Source organism: Oncorhynchus tshawytscha, linkage group LG06 (genome assembly GCF_018296145.1).
Source record: "Oncorhynchus tshawytscha isolate Ot180627B linkage group LG06, Otsh_v2.0, whole genome shotgun sequence".
Classification (NCBI taxonomy): Eukaryota; Metazoa; Chordata; class Actinopteri; order Salmoniformes; family Salmonidae; genus Oncorhynchus; species Oncorhynchus tshawytscha.
The window spans coordinates 9,724,368-9,749,695 of NC_056434.1; the positions used below are offsets into that span (position 1 = coordinate 9,724,368).

Consider the following 25,328-nt stretch of genomic DNA (forward strand, 5'->3'; position numbering starts at 1 on the left):
TGCTTCCTAGAGCAACTACAGTATCAATAACAGTTCATACTATATATTTTTTAGATAATTATTCTTAGGAAGTACTTTTGCCCAAAAACACCAACTTAAAAGTCAAATTTAGTCAAACTTCCAAGTCAAAAAATAATAGATCAGTGCGGTGTTTGAATCAAAGGGTAATACAAACAAACCATAAACAAAGCTCACTTTTAGCTGAACCTTTCAGCTTTTATTTCCCCTGGGAGAAAATACATACCAACTTCCACCGACTGTATACATGTTACATCTGCATTGCACATGCTCAGACACCTGTGTCATCATAGCATACATCAAACCCCACACAGCCAGACATTACATCGTTTCATCGGTTTTCCTTCAAAAAATAGAAGACACATTATACACATACATAGTGAACTGACATGCAACATGACATGCATTCTTCCTCACCATCATTTCACAGTCTTTAACACTTTTCCTAGCTTTGGGTTGACTTTGAAACTTGATCACTTGAATTTGTAACACTGTTTAAAAAAGAAGAGTATACCGGTGTACATGCGTATGATTAACGTATTGATGAATTCATGTCCATATCATCAGGGACCATCTCTCCTCATCTTTCATAGGAAGTGTAAAACTATATAGTAACACCTTTTCTTTGGCCCATCCATGCGTCACTGGTATAAAAGTTAACCATAGTTGAACATGAGGACAGAACAGAGGGTCATAGGATTCAAAAAGCAGACAGGGAGATAGGGCAGTCGGCCAACCAACGAAGGGCACTGTGCCAGCGGAGGCCAGATACCGCAACAGAGCAGATGACAGTTGTCCTTTTGGTGATGAATACTGTGGTTGATTAATGTCAGGTGAAGCCGCTGCATAGCAACAGGAGAAAGTTAGTACACACACACATAAGCATACACCCACACGTTCACATGAACACATACAAACTGAGTCACATAGTCACGTACACACCATGACCTGGTGGTCTTTGGCATGGAATCTGATAAGGAAGTGCATCCTTCAATACAAACTCTGGTGTAGGAAGGGACTTCATTTGTCCATTTTTATGTGTGACTGATGAGCACAGCGATACTTCACACATTCTAAATCTAAACCAGATGCTGTTGTCAGGCTCTAATTACATTTCATTGGTCTCTACTAAACAATGCTGAATACCACCACACAATATCACCCCACTGGCAACATCATGTGCTTAGGGCACAGGAATAACCAGCTCTCAGCTCCAATGCCATCCCACTGGGCACACCGTGCCATTTCAACTTGGACATTTTTGGTCATATTTGGTTGAGACGTTGATCAATGAGATTTCAACCTTTACGGACTCACTCTAAAAGACAATGAGAAGTGTGTTTAATTCCCAATGTGTTTTCACTATGCGTTCAACCATCTAAAAGCACAACCAAATTCCATTGGAAAACCTGTCTGATTTCTGGTTTATCTGTCATCTAAATGTGTTTTCACAGCACTTTGAACCATTTAAAAGCACAACAAAGTTAAAATGGGAATACAATGTCAGACATTTAGTATTTATACAACTACTGAAATGTTTTATCAATGTGCTTTATCTAATAGCACAACCAAATGACCTGGATTGTAGTTGAGATTACATTAAAAGAACATGGTGCAAGTGATCAATGCTGTTTGAGATTCTGCGCAGATTATTATAGCAATTGGGAAGATCTCCACAGACCTGCGATCTTTGAATGCTATGTCAAACATGCACGCTTTCTATGATTACGGATGTGTCTTAATGCACCGCATTCACCTCTGTCGGACTTCCTCATCGGTGTTGGAAAGTGGCCGAGCTACAGCTGTTTTTGTCAGAAAATCGGTCTTCTCACGAAAATGTCTGTAGCGTCCGAACAGTTGGGCCTAGAAACTAAAGTGCAGCTGTAATCACTGCCAAAGGTGCTTCTGCAAAGTATTTTACAATGGGTGGGTCTAATCCTGAATGCTGATTGGTTAAAATCGCATTCCAGCCGGTGTCTATTCCACAAATTGCCACCGGCTAAATCTATGACGTTAAAATGACTGTTTACTCTGTTTCATCTAACTGTGCATTCCACTGTCTCATCAGCCCAGCCAGGCACTTTATACACTTGATCTCCACTATAAAAAGCATCTAGATATTATCTAATGTCTTTTAGACTAAAATTTAGTTTTCAACAGCGGAGATTTGTATAAACCTTGCTGTCAGTCTCTCCGACATTCGCAACATTGTTTCAATATTCAAATTCGATCTCACCAGCTTATTGTTATGGATGTACTGTATCCAAATAAATGTCACTAGAAAACAGCTTCAACAAATGCAAATGCAGCTACTTTGCTGTTATTCTGGCTGCACTTTTTGACGTAACTGTAAGTTAGACGTAGTTGGCTAGCTAGCGAGCCAGGGATAAGAACGTTGTCAGCCAGTATGGGTATAGAACAAATGACTGGGTCGCGTCCATAGATACAGAACAAAAAGACTGAATGACTGGGTCGCGTCCATAGATACAGAACAAAAAGACTGAACTAATGGGTCGCGTCTCTAGCAACCCAAGATTTGTTTCAGGACTATATCTTCCAAACAGAATATCTCTTTCAAATGGTGATATTTACCTGCGTAGACAGTCAAACCCAATTAAACACTCAGTTTGTCTACAAATTAATTGTTGGATTCACGTCTCCAACTCAAACAAAAATCTAATTTAAAGAATAGGACTAAATTAAATCAAATCAAACTTTAAATGCACATAAAATAGACTTTGATTTAAATTTAGTCCATATTCTTTAACTTAAAATTTTGGTTGAGATGGAAACATGAATACAACATATTAATAATTACCTTGAAGAGTAAATTTGAAATGAACCAAAGCTTGAAACCCTAAGCCTATATGTATTGTCTATTTAAGCAATACAGCCCGAGGGCTATTCTTACACACCACGCAACGTATGCCCGGATACAGCTCTAAGCCATGGTATATTGGCCATATACCACAAACCCCTGAGGTGCCTTATTGCTATTATAAACTCATTGCCAATGTAATTAAAGCAGTTAAAATGAATATTTTGTCATACCCGTGGTATAAGTTCACGGCTGTCAATCGATCAGCATTCAGGGCTCGAACCACCCAGTTTCTATATATTTTTTTACCATGGTTGAATTGAAACAATAGCTGTTGATGACTTTGCAAATACTATATAGGCCTAAATAGTATAATTGATGATACATGACTTATAAAGTATGGTTACATTTCATTTGCACTGTTAAACCTACCCTTTGGAAATACTTTGATAGCAACAGTGAATATATTTAGTTATTAAGAGATCTCTCAATAATCATTCTCACAATAGCACATTGGTAGTAGTCAGTGACATAGTACATAACAACTAAGTAGGGCTGAGCTTGGTGGAAACCCTGGATGGGAAACTAAATTTATAGTTGTAGATAGATCATCTCTCCAGTAGGAGGTGCTGCTCAGCCTGTTGTTTTTTCTTCTTCTTCTGATAGTGGATATAACGTTGAAATTCTGCCATTGTTTCAAAGATACAAATGCAACATATTTCATACAAGGTTTGTCTATGTTGAAAATTGGTTACAATGACAACATAACCTTGTGGTTGAAAAAAACATTTGACATTTTTTCAATTCCAATGTATGTATTCCACGTCACAATACGTTTATTCAACCTGTTTGTGCCCAGTGGAATGCCACAGCCGTATCCATGTTCAGTCTCTTTTTAGAACTGTTTAAACAGCACCTAAAAAACATATAAATAAAAATGTCACTGACGAGGAGGAGTACCAATGCACAACAACAGGAAACAGTCAAGGCGATGAAGGTGGAGCCTTCACTTTAAATGACTGGGTTTCGACTGACACGCGCCTTTCGCCACCCCCCAGGACATCACCGCCCAGGGAAGAACGGGTGAACCGGCGGATGGTGCCGACGAAGGAGGCCGGGTACAGGGTCCTTATGGATCCCCGGGACCAGTCCCAGTTGGGGTAGAGGCGCTTAAGGACGGCGCGCCGAAACAGGATGTACACCCAGGGGTCCAGGATCTGATTCCAGGTGGCAAAACGGATGAAGAGCAGCAGGTTGGGGACCTGAAGTGGGCTCTCTGACAACACAGTCTGCGCAATAAACACCTGTGGAATGTAGGGGGAGGGAGGGAGGGAGATGGAGAGACAAAGACAATTAGAAGAATAGGGAGGGAGATGGAGGGAATAACAGTTAGAGAGAGAGTGGGGAAGTGAGAGGGAGAATGATTTGTCATCAGTAGTTTGAACACGAGGGCAGCAGTTTGGGCCTTCTCACACATTCATACACGCACAAACACACACATTCATACTCACACACACACACACACACACACACACACACACACACACATTCATACTCACACACACACACACACACACACACACACACATTCATACACACACACACATTCACACACACACACAAATAAGCTCTACTCCTCAGAAATGACGTATGCGCTTGTGTTTAGCAAATAATTAGCATTTTCCAGATGCATCTAAAAAATGCTAACAGTCCCTTTTAGTGTCTCAGGATCGCAGCTGGCAGTGAGTTGCTGTGGTCAAACACACACACACGCATGCATCATTAACAATGGAACACACACGCATGCATCATTAACAACGGAACACACACGCATGCATCATTAACAACGGAACACACACGCATGCATCATTAACAATGGAACACACACGCATGCATCATTAACAATGGAACACACACGCATGCATCATTAACAACGGAACACACACGCATGCATCATTAACAACGGAACACACACGCATGCATCATTAACAACGGAACACACACGCATGCATCATTAACAACGGAACACACACGCATGCATCATTAACAATGGAACACACACGCATGCATCATTAACAATGGAACACACACGCATGCATCATTAACAATGGAACACACACGCATGCATCATTAACAATGGAACACACACGCATGCATCATTAACAATGGAACACACACGCATGCATCATTAACAACGGAACACACACGCATGCATCATTAACAACGGAACACACACGCATGCATCATTAACAACGGAACACACACGCATGCATCATTAACAACGGAACACACACGCATGCATCATTAACAATGGAACACACACGCATGCATCATTAACAATGGAACACACACGCATGCATCATTAACAATGGAACACACACGCATGCATCATTAACAATGGAACACACACGCATGCATCATTAACAATGGAACACACACGCATGCATCATTAACAACGGAACACACACGCATGCATCATTAACAACGGAATACACACGAATAGAGTACGCAGATAAACAACGACGACAGGTCCAAAGCATTGCTTATGATTTGGAATGATCATTGATTTTTTAAACATTTTTTAGATATCACCATCGTTGGTCCATGGGGAGGGGGGGTGCACTGGCAAAAGCAGAGATTGCAAGTGAATGGCTTATTGCCTGCCTGATATGGAATAGAGCAGAAACAAATATCCCTCAAATATTCTTTGGACTGAGCATGATCCAGTTGGGGGTTATGAATATTGTAGTTCAGAAGCTGTTAAGGAGAAGTGAAGCGGCTAAGATGGTGGTCCAAAGCAGATGAGTCCATAGTTGTGGCACGAATGATGCATTCATTTGGATGGTCTGGCTATGGATGAGGGTCCGGACAGTCCGGAGGAGCCACAGCACAAAGCAATGTGTGGTGAGTAAAGATAGGGGGCGGTATAAACATTAGCTGTTTTTACTCGCCTTAGTCTGGACTCCTGACATAGGATGTATACCCAGGGGTCACATAGCTGATTGAAGGTGGCTATCCGCAGGCTGAGTAACATGAAGTCAGGCTCTACGGGTTTGCCATACACAGCACATTTCAGACTATATATCTGTATAGGACAGTCAGGAGGTTAGACTGGATAAAGGGCTCCAGAAGTGCTGAAGAACATATGATAGCGGGGCGGCAGGTAGCCTAGAGCGTTGGACTAGTAACCAAAAGGTTGCAATATCGAATCCCCGAGCTGACAAGGTAAAAAAATCTGTTGATCTACCCCTGTACAAGGCAGTTAACCAACTGTTCCTAGGCCGTCATTGAAAATAAGAATTTGTTCTTAGCTGACTTGCCTAGTTAAATAATGGTATGAAATAAGTGTTACCCTACCATTATATCCACCTCCCCATCGAACTCTTTCCCCCTTCCTTCCAAAAGTAATTAGGCTTCACTTGTACCCCTTTTAGGTTTTAAATCAAAATGTTTGTTAAAAAAGGCCTTCGATATTGATTTGGTGGCGCCTAGAAAATAATCTAGCGGAAACACTTTATTTTGATGGTAGGTACCGTGTAGATAGATGTACCGTGTAGATAGATGTACCGTGTAGATAGATGTACCGTGTAGATAGATGTACCGTGTAGATAGATGTACCGTGTAGATAGATGTACCGTGTAGATAGATGCTCAACCGTATTCAAAAGAAAGTGTTACAGAACACACAAAGAGCAGTGGAATAGTAGCACATCATACACCCACATTGTGAGGCTGTGATGTGAGTTGATGTGGTTTTTGGCCATCTCAACTACCTCAGCCACAATGTTGATTACAAAGAGCCTTGAATGGCTATGGTCCAGAAGTATTACAGCACTTTGAGGTCAGCTAATTTCGCCTGCATTGCTTAGGAGAAATGAGGCATTTAGAGACTGGTAGCTTAGACCAGACTAAGCCCCATTTTTTGAGAGTGAGAAATAACAAAATGTGTATACAGTGCATTTGGAAAGTATTCAGACCCCTTGACTTTTTCCACATTTTGTTACGTTACAGCCTTGTTCTAAAATGTATTACATCACCCCCCCCCCCATCAAACTACACACAATACCCCATAATGACAAAGCAAAAACAGGTTTACATTTTTTTTCAAATGTATAAAATAATATGACATTAACATAGGTAAACAGACCCTTTACTCAGTACTTTGTTGAAACACCTTAGGCATCGATTGCAGCCTCAAATCTTCTTGGGTATGACGCTACAAGCTTGGCACACCTGTATTTGGGGAGTTTCTCCTCTCCAGATCCTCTCAAGCTGTGTCAGGTTGGATGGGGAGCATGGCTGCACAGCTATTTTCAGGTCTCTCCAGAGATGTTTGATCGGGTTCAAGTCAGTGCTCTGGCTGGGCCACTCAAGGATATTGAAACTTGTCCCGAAGCCACTCCCGCATTGTCTTGGCTGTGTGCTTACGGTCGTTGTCCTGTTGGAAGGTGAACCTTCGCCCCAGTATGAGGTCCTGAGTGCTCTGAAGCAGGTTTTCATCAAATATCAGCATCATGCTGTTTTTCAGTAGCTGGGACTGGGAGACTAGTCAGGATCGAGGGATTAACAATCCTGACTAGTTTCCCAGTTCCAGGCGTGGAAAAACATTCCTACAGCATGCCATAACCATAGGGATGGTGCCAGGTTTCCTCCAGACGTGAAGCTTGGCATTCAGGGCAAAGAGTTCAAACTTAGTTTCATCAGATCAGAGAATCTTGTTTCTCACGGTCTGAGAGTCTTTTGGTGTCTTTGACAAACTCCAAGTGGGCTGTCATGTGCCTTTTACTGAGGAGTGGATTCCATCTGGCCACTCTAACATAAAGACCTGATTGGTGGAATGCTGAAGAGAACTGTATACTTTATCCATTTTTTAAAAACCTTTATTTAACTAGGCAAGTCAGTTTAAGAACACATTCTTATTTTCAATAACGGCGTAGGAACGGTGGGTTAACTGCCTTGTTCAGGGGGCAGAACGACAGAGTTTTACCTTGTCAGCCCTGGAATTCAATCTTGTAACTTTTCGGTTACTAGTCCAACGCTCTAACCACTAGGCTACCTTCTGTCCCAAGTAGCCTAATAAGGTATTTCTGTTTTTTAAATTTTTTATAAAATTTGCAAACATTTCTTAAAACCTTTTTTCACTTAATCATTATTGGGTATTGTGTGTAGATTTATGAGGGGGAAAAATGATTTAATCAATTTTAGAATAAAGACGTAACAACATGGAGAAAGGAAGGGCGCTGAATACTTTCCTGTACATTACATGTCAGAGACAGTTAGTTTATGTTTATGTACTATAACAGTTCTGTATTTGTTAGTACTTTTATCAACATTCACTGTGCGATTGAAAACTTTGTATCAGTTTTGAATTGAATCGATTGAACACAAAGACACAGCAGGACAGAGGCAGATCTAGGAAAAAGACTCTGGCCCGGATATCCCCCTTCGTATGCAGCCGGAGATGGCGCTCTCTTACAGGCCTTATCACCAGCCAGCATACAGCCCCACTCCCTAATACAGGGCCAGTTCCACTTCCTGAACTTGACATTAGCTGTAAACAATGCACATTGCTTACAAAGACACCCCACAGTTTATGCTGTTCAGCCAGTTATTCAGCCATATTTTACCAGGTAAGTTGACTGAGAACATATTATTGCAACAACCTAGTTACAGGGGGAGAAGAGGGGATAAAACCACCAATTGGAAGCTGGGGGATGATTAGGTGGCCATGATGGTCAGGTTGGTGATGTAGCCAAGACACTGGGGTTAACACCCCTACTCTTACGATAAGTGCCACAGGATCTTTAGTGACCACAGGGGAGTCAGGATAACCGTTTAACATCCCATCCCAAAAGACGGAACCTTACGCAGGACAATGTCCCCTTCGCTGCCCTGGGGCATTGGAATCTCCATAGACCAGACCCCTTCTGGACCACCAACAGCACTTCCAGCAGCAGCTGTTCTTCAATCCAGGGACCAACCTTGCTTAGCTTTAGAGGCAAGTCAGCAGTGGTACCAGAAAGTTAGCCAAAGAGAGTTCAGTTAGCGGAGGATCGAGAGAGCAACCTCAATTATCAGAGATTTTTGTGTGCACATATTGATACACATGTATTGGGGCCTGTATCAAGTGTTGATCATTATCTCTTGACTTAATTTGCCATACAAATGCAGTATGTATACAGTATGCAGCAGTGATGGTCTATTGCATTATATATGTTAGTTAAGTCAGATAAGAACAAATTCTTATTTACAATGACGGCCTACCAAAATGCAAAAGGATGGAATTAAAAATAAACATAAATTAAATAAAAATATAGGATAAAATACACATCACGAAAAGAGAGACAACACTACATAAAGAGAGAACTAAGACAACAACATAGCATGGTAGCAACACATGCCAACACAGCATGGTAGCAACACAACATGGCAGCAACACAACATGGAGGCAGCACAACATGGCAGCAACACAACATGGAGGCAGCACAACATGGTAGCAGCACAAAACAGGGTACACATATTATTGGGCACAGACAACAGCACAAAGGGCAAGAAGGTAGAGACAACAATACACCACACGAAGCAGCCACAACTGTCAGTAAGAGTGTCCATGATTGAGTCTTTGAATGAAGAGATGGAGATAAAACTGTACAGTTTGAGTGTTTTTTTGCAGAACCTTCCAGTCGTTAGCTTTGAATGAAGAGATTGGGTGTTCGAGCCCTGAATGCTGATTGGCTGACAGCCGTGGTATATCAGACCGTGTACCACGGGTATAAAAAAACATATATTTTTACTGCTCTAATTACTTTGTTAACCAGTTTATAAGAGCAATAAGGCACCTCGGGGGTTGGTGAAATATGGTAAATATACCACGGCTAAGGGCTGTGTCCAGGTACTCCACATTGAGTCGTGCATAACAGCCCTTAGCTGTGGTAAATTGGCCATATACCACACCCCCTTGGGCCTTGTTGCTTAAATATGTTACAAAGAACAAATGTTGGAATTTCTTACATATCAATACTGAGTGATGACTATAATGATGTGTTTCAGTGGATATTGTGTCCTCCTGACATGTACTGTACGTGCTTGGTATAGTGTGTATGTATGTGCGTGTGTGCGTGCACGTTTTAATAGGCTGCCACTACTCACCAGCAGGGGGCACCAGCAGATGGTAGCGATCATCATGATCCAGATGAGCTGCACCATCATCTCCACCTCGTAGTCGCGGCGACGCTGCATGCTGTCCTGGCCGCAGCACACCTTGACCAGGGTCACCACGCTCACCGTGTTGAGCAGGAAGGACACGGCTATGGACAGCAGTCCGACCAGAGAGAAGAGTAGACAGAAGACCATGTCGCTAGCCTTAGAGCTAATGTTGAAGAAGCACCAGGAGCCTGGTATCTGCATGTGGTAGCTCCCCACACCCACCAGGGGCAGTAGTGAGATGCATCCCGCTACCGCCCACACCATCAGCACTATGCACACGGCCCGCGACTTGGTCATGCTGGTTGACCGGGCGAACGGCCGGTTGATGCCCACAAAGCGCTCCACAGCCATGGTGGCGCCCAGCAGCAGCGGGCACAGGCCGTAGAAGACCATGGACATGCCCATGTAGTTGCAGAAGTGGCAGTGCGGGTCCAGGCGGCGCCAGTTGAACTGGGTGAAGTGGAAGGTGATCACGATAATGCCGGTGACCAAGAGGCCCATGAAGTCGGTGACCACCAGGCCGCAGAGGAAGACGAGAAAGGAGGAGCGCGAGCGGCTGTGCGTGCGCTGGAAGGACTTGAGGAGGACCACAAAGGCGATGAGGTTGAAGGTGAGGCCCAGAGGGCTGAACACGGTGGAGAAGTAGACGGAAGCAATGGTGTGGGGGAAGTTGAAGGGGGGATTGTTGATGGAGAAGCACTGTGGAGTCGTCTCGTTGGAGAGGTTCATGGTGGCGGCTGCAGGAAGTTTGGCTATTCCCAACACTTCAGAAGAGGAGGAACTAGTTCATTTAAGATTTCCGTTGTCTTTATTCTTCCTCCTGACAAATGGGACAGAACTCTGCATTAGTAACAGAAGCGTTTCAACAAGACTTTTAACAACTTTTTGGTTTAGCTCACAGGACAGAATAATAAACTTCCATTCAGCAGAGATTATATGATATGTTGCGGGAAGAACGTTTATTAGTTGACAGAACTGGAATGCGTACACTCGACTGACCTCGAAAACTACATACAGCTTTCAAAAATGTTCACAGAAACCGACTGAACACTTTTGTTTGCCATAGTATCATTGTCTACATAGCCTCTTGGAACCAGTCTGATTGCTACGTTTACCATTCTATTGAACACAGCGATAAGGCTGGTTCCACCAGACTCATCTTAACATGTTGACAATGTTTAAACAGACTTAATCAAGCCTCTAGAGGACTAGACTCAATGGTGGATAGAGACTTTGACCCCATGAATTCCAAAGTGTGGGAGACAGTAAAAACACACAACTGTAGTTGCCCATCTCTTGGCAGGAAATGCAGTTACATCAACATTATGTCAACGTTAATATAATGATGTCCTTAACAGAGGTCAGAGGTCAGCTTACTAGTCATTCACTTCTGCCATCAAACTAAATGGAGATCACATAGTCTCTAATTTTACCGGTAGGCTATCATGGGGACATGACAAGAGAGGATTAACAGGAAACAGATTCTCCAAATGCCATCCTACCATGTTATCACCGAGGAACTTGTGCTGCATTGTAGGCATTGTAGGTATGAACCCAAATCACTGAGTCCAGAAAAACATATGCTCTCATTTCAATAAAATAAAATAATCAAAGAAGTTCACCAAGCTTAGTAGATAGTTGGGTTTGCTAGATATAGTTGCTAAGATGTAGTTGCTAAGATGTAGTTGCTAAGATGTAGTTGCTAAGATGTAGTTGCTAAGATTGGAAATTATTCAGACCCCTTCACTTTTTCCTCATTTTGTTGTTACAGCCTTATTCTAAAATTGATTTAAAAACATTTTCTTCATCAATCTACACACAAAACCCATAATGACAAAGCGAAAACAGGTTTTTAGATATGTTTGCTAATTTATAAAAATGAAAAACTGAGAGAACTGAGACAGGATTGTGTCGAGGTACAGATCTGGGGAAGGGTACCAAAACAATTCTGCAGCATAGAAGGTCCGCAAGAACACAATGGCCTCCCTCAATCTTAAATGGAAGAAGTTTGGAACCACCAAGACTCTTCTTAGAGCTGACCGCTCGGCCAAACTGAGCAATCGGGGGAGAAGGGCCTTGGTCAGGGAGGTGACCAAGAACCCGATGGTCACTCTGACTGAGCTCCAGAGTTCCTCTGTGGAGATGGGAGAACCTTCCAGAAGGACAACCATCTCTGCAGCACTCCACCAATCAGGCCTTTATTGTAAAGTGGCCAGATGGAAGCCACAGTAAAAGGCACATGCCAGCCCGCTTGGAGTTTGTCAAAAGGCACCTAAAGGACTCTCAGACCATGAGAAACAACATTCTCTGGTCTGATGAAACCAAGATTGAACTCTTTGGCCTGAATGCCAAGTGTCACGTCTGGAAGAAGCCTGGCACCATCCCTACGGTGAAACATGGTGGTGGCAGCATCATGCTGTGGGGATGTTTTTCAGTGGCAGGGACTGATAGACTAGCCAGGATTGAGGCGAAGATGAACGAAGCAATGTACAGAGAGATCCTTAATGAATACCTGCTCCAGAGAGCTCAGGACCACAGACTTGGCGAAGGTTCACCTTCCAACAGGACAACGACCCTAAGCACACAGCCAAGACAACGGAGGAGTGGCTTTGGGACAAGTTTCTGAATGTCTTTGAGTGGCCCAGCCATAGTCCGGACTTGAACCTGATTGAACATCTCTGGAGAGATCTGAAAATAGCTGTGCAGCAATGCTCCCCATCCAACCTGACAGAGCTTGAGAGGATCTGCAGAGAAGAATGGGAGAAACACCCCAAATACAGGTATGCCAAGTTTGTAGCGTCATACCCAAGAAGACTTGAGGGTGTAATCGCTGCCAAAGGTGCTTCAACAAAGTACTGAGTAAAGGGTCTGAATACTAAAAGCCTGTTTTTGCTTTGTTATTATGGGGTATTGTGTGTAGATTGATGAGGAAAAAATATATTTAATCAATGTTTGAATAAGGCTGTAACGTAACAAAATGTGGAAAAAGTTTAGGGGTCTGAATACAAATGCACTTTAGTTACTGATTTTGTGTTTACAGTTTGAGACCCTTCTATCCCCAGCTATAGCTAGACAGTCAGTCTTTCTGGGACCAGGCTGGGAATAGTTATCAGGTCAAATTTAACTTGTGTTCCTTGGAGGAATGGCATTATGTTGTTGCAATCAGGCACCAGTATTCCCTGTCTCCCTACGTGTTTTGACTACAGAATCACGAGAAATTACACTGAAGCAATCAGCCAATATCCTAATTTCTATACTTATTCAATTTTGTTTTCCAACTAATGAGAGTGGATTACCACTGGATAAATGCACTGAAATCAGAGAGGACAAGATAAATTAAACTTCTACAAATAACAAGCTGGTGTTGATCCTTAGCCTTTTTGCTTAAATACACCTGCAATCTCAAACTATCCATATTACAGTTGAAATAGCCTACGTGCTCCAGTGTGGTTCATTTGGTAGGACCATGGTGGTAGCAACAGGGATCACATTTACAATTTTGTTTATGCATTTACTGTACTATAAGTAATTTTGGATCAAAGCTTCTGAAAAAGAACATTATCATGATATCAAATGGATATCTTTATGTTGCTGAACACGATACCTAAACATGGAACCAATGCTGGGAACTGAAGGCAAAGGCCAGAAGTACCGTAGCTTATACAGTGGGGAGAACAAGTATTTGACACTGCCGATTTTGCAGGTTTTCCTACTTACAAAGCATGTAGAGGTCTGTAATTTTTTTATCATAGGTACACTTCAACTGTGAGAGACGGAATCTAAAACAAATCTAGAAAATCACATTGTATAATTTAAGTAATTAATTTGCATTTTATTGCATGACATAAGTATTTGATACATCAGAAAAGCAGAACTTAATATTTATACAGAAACCTTTGTTTGCAGTTACAGAGATCATATGTTTCCTGTAGTTCTTGACCAGGTTTGCACACACTGCAGCAGGGATTTTGGCCCACTCCTCCATACAGACCTTCTCCAGATCCTTCAGGTTTCGGGGCTGTCGCTGGGCAATACGGACTTTCAGCTCCCTCCAAAGATGTTCTATTGGGTTCAGGTCTGGAGACTGGCTAGGCCACTCCAGGACCTTGAGATGCTTCTTACGGAGCCACTCCTTAGTTGCCCTGGCTGTGTGTTTTGGGTCGCTGTCATGCTGGAAGACCCAGCAACGACCCATCTTCAATGCTCGTACTGAGGGAAGGAGGTTGTTGGCCAAGATCTCGCGATACATGGCCCCATCCATCCTTCCCTCAATACGGTGCAGTCGTCCTGTCCCCTTTGCAGAAAAGCATCCCCAAAGAATGATGTTTCCACCTCCATGCTTCACAGTTGAGATGGTGTTCTTGGGGTTGTACTCACCCTTCTTCTTCCTCCAAACACAGCGAGTGGAGTTTCGACCAAAAAGCTCTATTTTTTGTCTCGTCAGACCACATGACCTTCTCCCATTCCTCCTCTGGATCATCCAGATGGTCATTGGCAAACTTCAGACGGGCCTGGGCATGCGCTGGCTTGAGCAGGGGGACCTTGCATGCGCTGCAGGATTTTAATCCATGACGGCGTAGTGTGTTACTAATGGTTTTCTTTGAGACTGTGGTCCCAGCTCATTGACCAGGTCCTGCCGTGTAGTTCTGGGCTGATCCCTCACCTTCCTCATGATCATTGATGCCCCACGAGGTGAGATCTTGCATGGCGCCCCAGACCGAGGGTGATTGACCGTCATCTTGAACTTCTTCCATTTTCTAATAATTGTGCCAACAGTTGTTGCCTTTTCACCAAGCTGCTTGCCTATTGCACTGTAGCCCATCCCAGCCTTGTGCAGGTCTACAATTTTATCCCTGATGTCCTTACACAGCTCTCTGGTCTTGGCCATTGTGGAGAGGTTGGAGTCTGTTTGATTGAGTGTGTGGACAGGTGTCTTTTATACAGGTAACGAGTTCAAACAGGTGCAGTTAATACAGGTTTATGAGTGGAGAACAGGAGGGCTTCTTAAAAAAAAACGAACAGGTCTGTGAGAGCCGGAATTCTTACTGGTTTGTAAGTGATCAAATACTTATGTCATGCAATAAAAGGCAAATTAATTACTTAAAAATCATACAATGTGATTTTCTGGATTTTTGTTTTAGATTCTGTCTCTCACAGTTGAAGTGTACCTATGATAAACATTACAGACCTCTACATGCTTTGTAAGTAGGAAAACCTTCTAAATCTGCAGTGTATCAAATACTTGTTCTCTCCACTGTATGTGAATTCATTCGGAGCATTTCGTGATCATGTCCCGAGTGTGGTGGAGACTGTTGGTTGAAATTCTTCCAGAGAATCTGATTGTCCCATCAAGTCGACCTCATTGGACACTAGCAAATCACCGCAGAACGCAGGGCGTTCCCAACACATATTTTTGGTGGCCATGATAGAAAGTGCATGCAGTGCTGAATTAGATGAATGACAGGCGGTATCATTTGATTTCTCCGAAAACACCGTGGGAAACAGCACAACTCATTAGATTAGGGGAGACCGGGGCTGTGTGTCACTTTTCACATTTTTTTTAGACTTTTGTCAACAATTATTGTGAAGAACAAGGTCTTGGGTTGAAATGGGTTCCCATTTATTATTAAAACACTGTCAATTAACAGTAATTAACAAATTACTGTAGCTTACAGTCTTAGCTGGGCTATTGATTTTGATTGAACAATATTCAACAGCTTGTACTTTGTAAATACAACATTTTGTATATAACCATCCCCATCTGAGCATAAAGGCTAGTTCATTTCCATATTGCTTGACCTCGCAACTGTTGGAGTTTTTGCACAGGTATAGCCGGTACAGTGCCAACTAACACTACCTATAATATCTTACAACTCTACAATATCATACAATGCTACAATATTACTGTTACGTTCACCAACACCAATTGATATGTGCTACGTGCTAACGAGCTAAACGTCCTAAAGTCCAACCTCAAAACACTAACATCATACAACTCTACAATATCAAAAACAATCAACAGTTTTACAGAATGGGCAACCAGATAACTGAATCCTTTTCAAGAGCAACAGGTGTGCTGTGTTCACGTGTTCACATACTGTAGGCACATTTTGATTTTTGTTTAATTTAGGTGATGTAGAACTTTCAAAATGTTTCAGTGAGACCAGATGACTAATGTATAGTTTTTGAAATCTGGCTGTGGTCAATTAATTTACTGTAGTCTAACCAGTTTTAAATAGCCTATAGGGCCTAAATGTATCGTTTGCACAGAGCCTGTTCTACCCTTGTTATTTTATGCTAAGCTTGGGATTGCTTGATAGTTTCAAACACTGAGAAATTCATTTAAAAAACAATTCCACCATGAGGCCGAAAAACAGCAATAAGCAAATAAAACAAATCTGAAGTCGAGTCAAATAAAAAAGACACGATAAATGGTTTGAGAAACTGCTTAGAATACAGTGTAATGTAGGCATGCAAAACACTAACTATTTTCTACACTCAAATAAGCTGTAGGGGAGCGACTCCTGGTAGGGAAGCATGGGGTAAGTTGGGTCAAGGGGTAAGTTGAGCCAAGGGGTAAGTTGAGCCTTCCTTGTTTCTAGGAAACCATACACAAAATATATTTTTGGACAAATATTTTGGAAGAGGTCATCATTTCATGGAGTCTGTAGGAAGAAATCACATGGAATAAGTGGTAAGTAAAATTTAAATAATAAAAAATTATTTTCACCAAGTCAAATTATTTTGTTTTACAGGTTACATGATGCTTGTATCTAAACCAAAGTAGATAATTTAAAGATTGTTTTATACATCAGTTGGGATCCCTATCAGCTCCAATATGAGGTCATAAACCTAGCATGAAAGTGCATTCCTGTAGCTATGTGGGCTAATATAGTCAAAATGTTTGCTTTGGAGAAAGTTGAGCCAATGGCAAGTTGAGCAAATTGATAAGGGATTATTGGTGGGATATGAGGTAACAACAGGGCCTGGGGTATGTTAAAAGTGGTTAAATAAGTGTTGTTAAAATAAGCTTAAAATTATTCAAATACAAAAAAAAGTGATTGTGTTTGGGAAATAAAGATTGACATGGTTTTAAAAAGGTAGAGGTAATATTTAATTCAGTACAGACATTTGTAGGTGGCTTAATTTACCCTGTACTGCGGCTCAATTGACCCCCATACAAAAACAAGCTGTTTTCAGAACTGTAATGTTTACATGAATTCTGATTATTTCTAGGGATACACAACATCGTGAAATATTGTAGATATCTTTGTTTGAATGAATTCTATTTTTCCCTTGAGGGAGTAATACTGAATGTGAAACAAGCGCTCAATTTACCCCACTCTTCCCTATCCTCCTTGGATATGTTAGAGGCATAGAAACCTTGTAAAGAGTGAATATCTGGACATTATAGAAATATAAAAGCCTAGAAGGACCGATCTATTTTTAGAGAAGATAATAAGAAACATGTAGCCTACCTTTTTACAGCAGTCACTAAAACATCAGGGCGAAGTAGACTGCGTCTTCAGCCTGCTACTGTGCGCGCGCCTCGGTCGTGGTCCGTTTAGTAGACTCTAGTCCACCGTGTCCACACGAGACTATCTTAATGACGTTGTAACAGCTGTAGGCTTACGGTAATGGGCCTCACGAGTGACATCGGTACATGAAAATATACACAATTGATATAAGCCAATGCAAAAATAGTCTGAACTCCCTCTCTGCCGCAGTTAAAACGTTAATTTTTTTCGTCCCTGGAAGTAAACGGGATTGACGGTGGGGAGCATCCAAATGCAGCTAATCAGCAACATAATAGGCAGCGAGAGAATGCAACATCGATGATTGAATCATTGAAACTTCTTGTAGATAGAAAAAAAGTGTGAATATAATGATCATAATATGTTTACAGCTTTGAAATGTGACTTTCAGAAAAAAACGTGATTAGGGCCAATCTGCAGTTGCTACATCGATTTTTTTACTTATACATTTATAATATGTACCCATTGATTCTTGAAAATTTTAAGCTTGTTTTACTCCAATGTTTGTAAACAAAGTAAATGTAAACAAAGACTGTATAGCCTCAAAACATAGTTAAAAGTATGATGTTGTGATGATGGATGGCCAATCCTTGCATCCAAAGCTCTGCCTATGAATTTGAGAGTGGTTACATTTCTCCAGACCCATCCCTCAGCTAGTTATTGAAACAGGGGCGGAAAGGACACTTTGTCATTGTTTCAACTGCTGAATTACTGCTTTAAGTGTTGTACCTCATCTGAACCAAAAATATGAACTTGTTCATTTCAATGTTTGTAAACAAAGTCTAACCAAACACTGTATAGCCTTAAAACATGGGTAAAACTAGCCTTAAACATGGGTAAAACTAGCCTTAAAACATGGGTAAAACTAGCCTTAAAACATGGGTAAAACTAGCCTTAAAACATGGGTAAAACCAGCCTTAAAACATGGGTAAAACCAGCCTTAAAACATGGGTAAAACCAGCCTTAAAACATGGGTAAAACCAGCCTTAAAACATGGGTAAAACTAGCCTTAAAACATGGGTAAAACTAGCCTTAAAACATGGGTAAAACTAGCCTTAAAACATGGGTAAAACTAGCCTTAAAACATGGGTAAAACCAGCCTTAAAACATGGGTAAAACCAGCCTTAAAACATGGGTAAAACTAGCCTTAAAACATGGGTAAAACTAGCCTTAAAACATGGGTAAAACTAGCCTTAAAACATGGGTAAAACTAGCCTTAAAACATGGGTAAAACTATATTTTTGATATGGATGATGCTCAGTCAATGCATTCATAGTTCTGTCTTTGAATTTGAGAGTGGTTGCATTTCTCCAGCTTTTTTACAGTAAAAGTGACAGGGATTTTTTTATTTTATTGTTTCAAATGCTGATTGCCCCTTTAAGTATTAGCACTTTTGACATGTATATTTTCTAAATAATTTCCTATTAGACAAGCTCCATTAGAGGCCCCACAAGTCCAATCAACTTTATACACGGGTTAATGATGACTATGTACATTACAATATCCTAAATGTGAAATATTTATGAGGGTGTAAACAGACAATTATGGTTATTAATGATCTCAGCAGTAGCCTACTTCACCGGTCAATGTGGGAGACCCATTAGTCTGAAGGAAACACAGAGCCTGTACAACAAAACCAAATAGACAATCTTATGTCACTAATATGAGACATTTTGACGCCAGCAGTAACATCAATGCTCAGTAGAATTTAGCTACAACAGTCTACAGCTTCTCCAGTCCGGGAACAAGAGGATGTACACAAGGCAACATTTAATCTGTGAGTAGTGACTGAGTGAATTTAAACACTCTCTCGTGATAAGAGGAGGGCGACGCCTTCGAACGAGACGGGGATGGCCTGAGGTACCAGACACTGCCAGATGATTAATGGGCAGATGAACTATTGGCTTTCCAGTTGAAGTGTTACAGCTGAAAGCTATTTCAAAGGCCATTATGTATCCACTGTATCCTCAGTCTTCATTTGAAGATCACATTGAACTGACATTTTGAAAGGACACCATCCTCTTGGGTCAAACAACTTCCCAATATAGGCTACCACTCTTAGAAAAAAAGGGTTTGAAAGGGGTTCTTCGGCTAACCCATAGGATAACCTTTTATGGGTTCAGGTAAAACTATTTTGTGTTCCATGTAGAACCCTCTGTGAAAAGGATCCTACAGTTTGGCTTTCCTAAATCTCATCCAGATAATGTCCTCTTAAACAGGCATTATGCAATTTAGGCGCTACACCTGATATCTTCAAAGGGAGATACTCCTGCTGTCAGGCTCTATCGTCTTATCCTGTAAAGATGAACAGATGCCTTCATCAATGTTTTCTGCCTGTCTGCTTCTAACAGGCCCTGACTACATGCAGTTGAACGTTGTGACATTATATGCATCTTATTGACCTGCTGCATACTTTAGATAAGAGCAATAAGCATTACAGCAAGAAAACTAGACATTTTGTACAACCATAATGTCTGTGAATGGACTGTAAGATGTTACAATATATTTGATTTTTTTTATTTAACCTTTATTTAAAACAGGGAGATCCCATTGAGACTCAGGCTTATTTTACAAGGGAGCCGCTGCATGTACACAATCATACAGATTCTCAACATTTATATTGGTGTAACATGTTGGTCTCACCAGGGTTAAATCTCCCTGGTACAGAGTGAGCACAGCACCCATCTTTTATCATATAAAGGATTTCCTGTTCCCACAATAGGAATGTACAATGTACAAAATGTTCTAGTGCATTACAGTGTAATTTGTAATTTGTCATAGATTACTCAGTGTTTCCAGTGGTTCTAGATGAATCTTTCTTTTAGTGCATGACGACAGGCATAACATTATTATTATTTTTTTAACCTTTATTTAACTAGACAAGTCAGTTAATAAGAACAAATTCTTATTTTCAATGATGAACAGTGAGTTAACTGCCTTGTTGAGGGACAGACCAAAAGATTTTTACCTTGTCATCTCGGGGATTCGATCTTGTAACGTTTCGATAACATTTCTGTGAATCAATCCGAAAGTGGGATTGTAGAGAATTCTCAGTGGTGCTGCTCCTCTGTCGTCACACTCCACCCCATCGATGCCAGAGGGACTGGGTGGGTGGGGGGGAATCATAAACTGGCTCCCCAAATTCCCAGTGACCTCTGTGACCTGGCCATTAGGCAGCTGCCTAGTACTGCAGATTGACCAGGGAGGCATTTTCCGAGCTAAACTGGCCAAAATGCACATCCAACAACACAGAACACCAAATAATACTACCCAAAACAATCACAATTTCTCTTACCCAGTGGCATATGGCCTTTTTAGGTGAGAGCTGATGCCGCCCCGTGATATGCAGTGCCCACTTTTTCAAAGTTAGGGGCTCAAAGGATTTAGCTTGTCCATGCCCACTTTGTTATCTGACATTCAGAGCTTAAATAGCCAAAATGATCAGTCACAGAAATCAGGACTAATAAAGCCAATGGAACTGCCTGGTTTAAAAACGGTAGGCCTGTTACATGGATGGGCATTCATAACATTTCTCGCACTGCATTGTTGGTTAAGGGCTTGTAACTAAGCATTTCACGCTAAGGTTTACCCCTGTTGTATTCGGCGGATGTGACAAATACAATTGGATTGCGGCCGACAGTGTAGGCTACACTATTCTAATATGGAGGGGTTAGGATGGGGGCAGTTTGTTTGGCCTCCCCTATGGGCGGCAGAGCGGCCAGGACCGGGCCTGTGGCCACTGATAGGTTGCTAGGATCAGGTGGTTGCACGGGGGCCGGACAACTGACAGTCCTCTTCCAGTGGGTGATATTAAAGCAATAAGCCCGAGGAGGTGTAGTGTGTATGGCAGCAGTGGCATTTTGGACATATACCACAAACCCTCCGAGGTGCATTATTGCTATTATAGACTGGTTTCCAACATATGTAACAACTGTTGTAATTACGCCTCCAGAAAGAAGGAACGCAACACCCTGCTACATCACAACTCCCCATGGTGTGAAAGAGGTATGGGACTGTAGGTGTGGGTAAGGATGACAAAGGCAGAGAATTGACCGCTTACTAGGAATTTATTTATTCCTCCACACAGTAAATTTGGGGAAAAGGGGCAAGACGGAACCAAAGCAAAGAAAATAAATGTCAAAGTCCCCTCTCCTACCTTACCTGCCTACCCACTACTTACCTAACTTACCCTCTCCTACCTTACCTGCCTACCCACTACTTACCTAACTTAGCACCACCTGGTGCTCTAACCTAAATACAGGGGGTGGTCCGCCCAGGACTTACCTAGTGTGCATAGACAGTAAATACTATGGGTTATGTATGCCCGCAGGCCTCTTGCCTAAGCACTCCCTAGGTGTCTTCCCCTTCCCCCCTGGGAACAAATGAAACAGAATAACACAAACGTAAGTGAACAATTTCAATCATCAAAACCACTGCATCCTATTGGCTCACACACGTACCTCAGAAGCAGCGGCTGCACACGTACCTCAGAAGCAGCGGCTGCACACGTACCTCAGAAGCAGCGGCTGCACACGTACCTCAGAAGCAGCGGCTGCACACGTACCTCAGAAGCAGCGGCTGCACACGTACCTCAGAAGCAGCGGCTGCACACGTACCTCAGAAGCAGCGGCTGCACAACACTTAACAAAACCTGTCTCTGAGCAACAACCAAGACAGGACATCAAATCAGCTCTCTCTCTCTCAGCAACAACCAACATAGGACATACCAAATATCCCTCGCTAAGCAACTACTAACATAGAGCTGATTGTTATGCTCTCTCTCTCTCTCTCTCTCTCTCTCTCTCTCTCTCTCTCTCTCTCTCTCTCTCTCTCATTTAAAGTCTGTTTATTTCGATGGAGACGAGCTTATGTCAAAAGTTGAGCATTTTAGCTAACCCTAACTCTTTTTCTAACCTTAACCTAATTCTCCTAACCTGCTGTGTTAGTTCTCCTAACCTGCTACGAAAACATTTATTCTGAGAAAAGCTGTACCCCATCTAGTCCAAAACCCCCTGTGACAAGCTGTGACCAGCTCCCAGGGAAGAGCTTTCACCACACTGCAGGGGAGGATAGGATTGGTGTGGATGGGGTTAGAGGGATGGAGGGATATAGCATTTCACACATGAACAACAGTTGTTGAGAGGACTGAATGGGGACATACTTTGTGGTGACACAAGAAGGCGAGGAAGCACGGACTCTATAGGGATGCTCAACTCTTTGTCCTTAGTTCAATTTTTTTTTTGGGGGGGGGGGTTTATCATTGGTGACCTTTCAACTCCAGTCCACTCCCGACTTTTGCAACCACTGTCTTCTCCTCTTCTATCTCCAGTAAGAAACTGTCATGGGGTGGGTAGGATGAAAATACAGGGCCCATATGTCTCTGATCAAAAATTGACACAGGGTGTCATTTGGGATGCAAGGGGTTATTGCAGTACTCAAACACCTCGGGAATTGTCTCTCTTCTGTCACAATGCATGTTGGGAAATTGGGAAGGAGTCAGGGATGCTCCCACCCTCCATTGATAGTTCTTGGAAAGCTCCGGAAGCCCAGTACTGAGAGCTGGGCTCTGCGTGCGTCTGTCTGTCTGTCTGTCTGTCTGTCTGTCTGTCTGTTCCCTCCTTTGTTCTCCTATTGTCCTCTCGTCATCCTTCTCTCCCTACTTTCCTAATCTTTGTGTATTTCAGTCTCTTTCCACCTACTCGCACCGTGTCATATCTAAAGATGCTCTCTCTCTCTCTCTCTCTCTCTCTCTCTCTCTCTCTCTCTCTCTCTCTCTCTCTCTCTCTCTCTCTCTCTCTCTCTCTCTCTCTCTCTCTCTCTCTCTCTCTCTCTCTCTCTCTCTCTCTCTCTCTCTCTCTCTCTCTCTCTCTCTCTCTCTCTCTCTCTCTCTCTCTCTCTCTCTCTCTCTCTCAGCAACAACCAACATAGGACATACCAATCAGCTTTCTCTGACAAAGGAACACTCGCTTTTCTAACTGGAGAAGGAGTCTGTAATGAGATACAGCTGTATCCTCTGACGAGAGGGCGGGGTCAGCTCCAATTAGCAATGGGACCGACCAATCAGCTGCTTGGGGTAATTTCAGCAAGCCATCCTGAAACACACACATACAAACAAAACCACAACACAGAAACTGGGGAACGTAACAACAGTAAACAAGTATTTTTGCATTATACCCATGGTATATTGTCTGATGTACCATAGGTTTCAGCTAATCAGCATCCAGTACGCAAACTAACTGGTTTATAATTAAGCTAAATATACCACAGCTAAGGGTTGTTTTTAGCGGAGTGTGCGGAGTGCCTGGATACAGACCTTAGCCGTGGTATATTGGTTATATACCACCAACCCCCGAGGTGCCTTATTGCTATTATAAGCTGGTTACCAACGTAATTAGAGCAGTAAAATAAATGTTTTGTCATACCAGTGAAATACCATACCCGTGGTATATGTGATACACCACGGCTGTCAGCCAATCCGCATTCAGGGCTCAAACAACCCAGTTTATAATGTCTGATATACTATAGGTTTCAGCCAATCAGCATCCAGGACACAAGCTAACTGGTTTAAAATATAATTTATACCACCGCATTATTGAATACTCTGGCTTGAAGGGCATTCTAAAGTCTGCATTATGTCCCTATAATGCACAGCAGTATTCGACTGCTATGAAGTTTATATTTAAACGTTCTATATGCTGCTGTTGAAAGCTAAAGTCGAATGGAAAACATTATTGGTGTAGTTGAATTAGATTTTTATAATAGCTAGCTACTGTAGGAGGACTGATGGTTTGTTAAGACACAGATAGAACAATGAGACAGATATTTCACCGGATGTATAAATGTGAAGCATCCAGTTGATGTTTCCACTCACTACCAAATATGGTAGTGAGAGGAAGCCCACTGGCCGGCAGTGGGAGAAGATGGAATGAGATGGATTTTGGCCAATATTTTGCAAATTCCCAAAACTAAACTCAGTTATGAACAGGGTGGACTATATTCCACATGTTTTAATCTATTTGTGTTTTGCACTGTATTGCTTTCTGTCTCATGTTGTACAGATCGTCAGCAGGAAAAATATTGAATTCTGTTGAATTGTCAAGTGGGCTAAACTCTCATTAAAAAACATTGTACACTCTCTTTCAGATCTGCCAAACACACCTCTGCCTCTGACAGCTTCTACCTGTGCTGATCACAGGTGACACTGTCAGTGATTTATTTAGAATTCAAGGCACACTTAACCAGCATGGCTACCACAGCATTTTGCAGCTTTACCCCATGCCATCTGGTTTGCGCTTAGTGGGACTATCATTTTTCATTTTTCAACAGGACAATGTTCCAACACACCTCCATGATGTGTAAGGGCTACTTGGCCAATAAGGTGCTATGTCAGATGACCTGGCCTCCACAATCACCGACCTCAACCCAATTGAAATGGATTGGGATGAATAGTAGTGAAGGAAAAGCAGCCAACAAGTACTCAGCATATGTGGGAACTCCTTCAAGACTGTTCGAAAAGCATTCCAGGTGAAGCTATTTGAGAGAATTCCAAGAGTGAGCAAAGCTGTCATCAAGACAAAGGGTGGCTACTATGAATTATCTAAAATCTCAAATATTTTTTGATTTGTTTAACACTTTTTTTGGTTACTACATGATTCCATATGTGTTATTTAATAGTTTTGATGTCTTCACTATTATTCTACAATGCAATTTCCATGTTGAAATGTTGTTGTGTGCCTAATGGTTTGAATTCTG

General features: G+C 42.0%; 1 protein-coding gene across 2 annotated transcripts; it reads right to left on the reverse strand.

The window, feature by feature from the left end:
• Positions 1-191: 191 nt before the first annotated feature.
• On the reverse strand, positions 192-17,865 carry LOC112252014 (thromboxane A2 receptor). Of its 2 annotated transcripts, none has more exons than XM_024422881.2 (3): positions 17,520-17,831; positions 9,985-10,861; positions 192-4,140 (listed from the first exon to the last, which is right to left on the reverse strand). In XM_024422881.2, the coding sequence occupies exons 2-3, from the start codon at positions 10,768-10,770 to the stop codon at positions 3,820-3,822; spliced, it is 1,107 nt and encodes a 368-aa protein (XP_024278649.1). In that variant the 5' UTR covers positions 10,771-10,861; positions 17,520-17,831; the 3' UTR covers positions 192-3,819. The 2 variants fall into 2 exon arrangements, with proteins under 2 accessions (XP_024278649.1, XP_024278650.1); XM_024422882.2 differs by lacking the exon at positions 192-4,140 and adding an exon at positions 5,236-5,921 and having other exon boundaries at positions 17,520-17,865.
• Between the last annotated feature and the right edge of the window lie 7,463 nt (positions 17,866-25,328).

Bases quoted from the DNA above. Each gene is read 5' to 3' on its own strand.
- LOC112252014 (XM_024422881.2), bottom strand. From the start codon at position 10,770: ATGAACCTCTCCAACGAGACGACTCCACAGTGCTTCTCCATCAACAAT. The intron at 4,141-9,984 runs GTGAGTAGTGGC...TACATTCCACAG, and splicing joins TCTGCTGGTGCCCCCTGCTG to GTGTTTATTGCGCAGACTGT.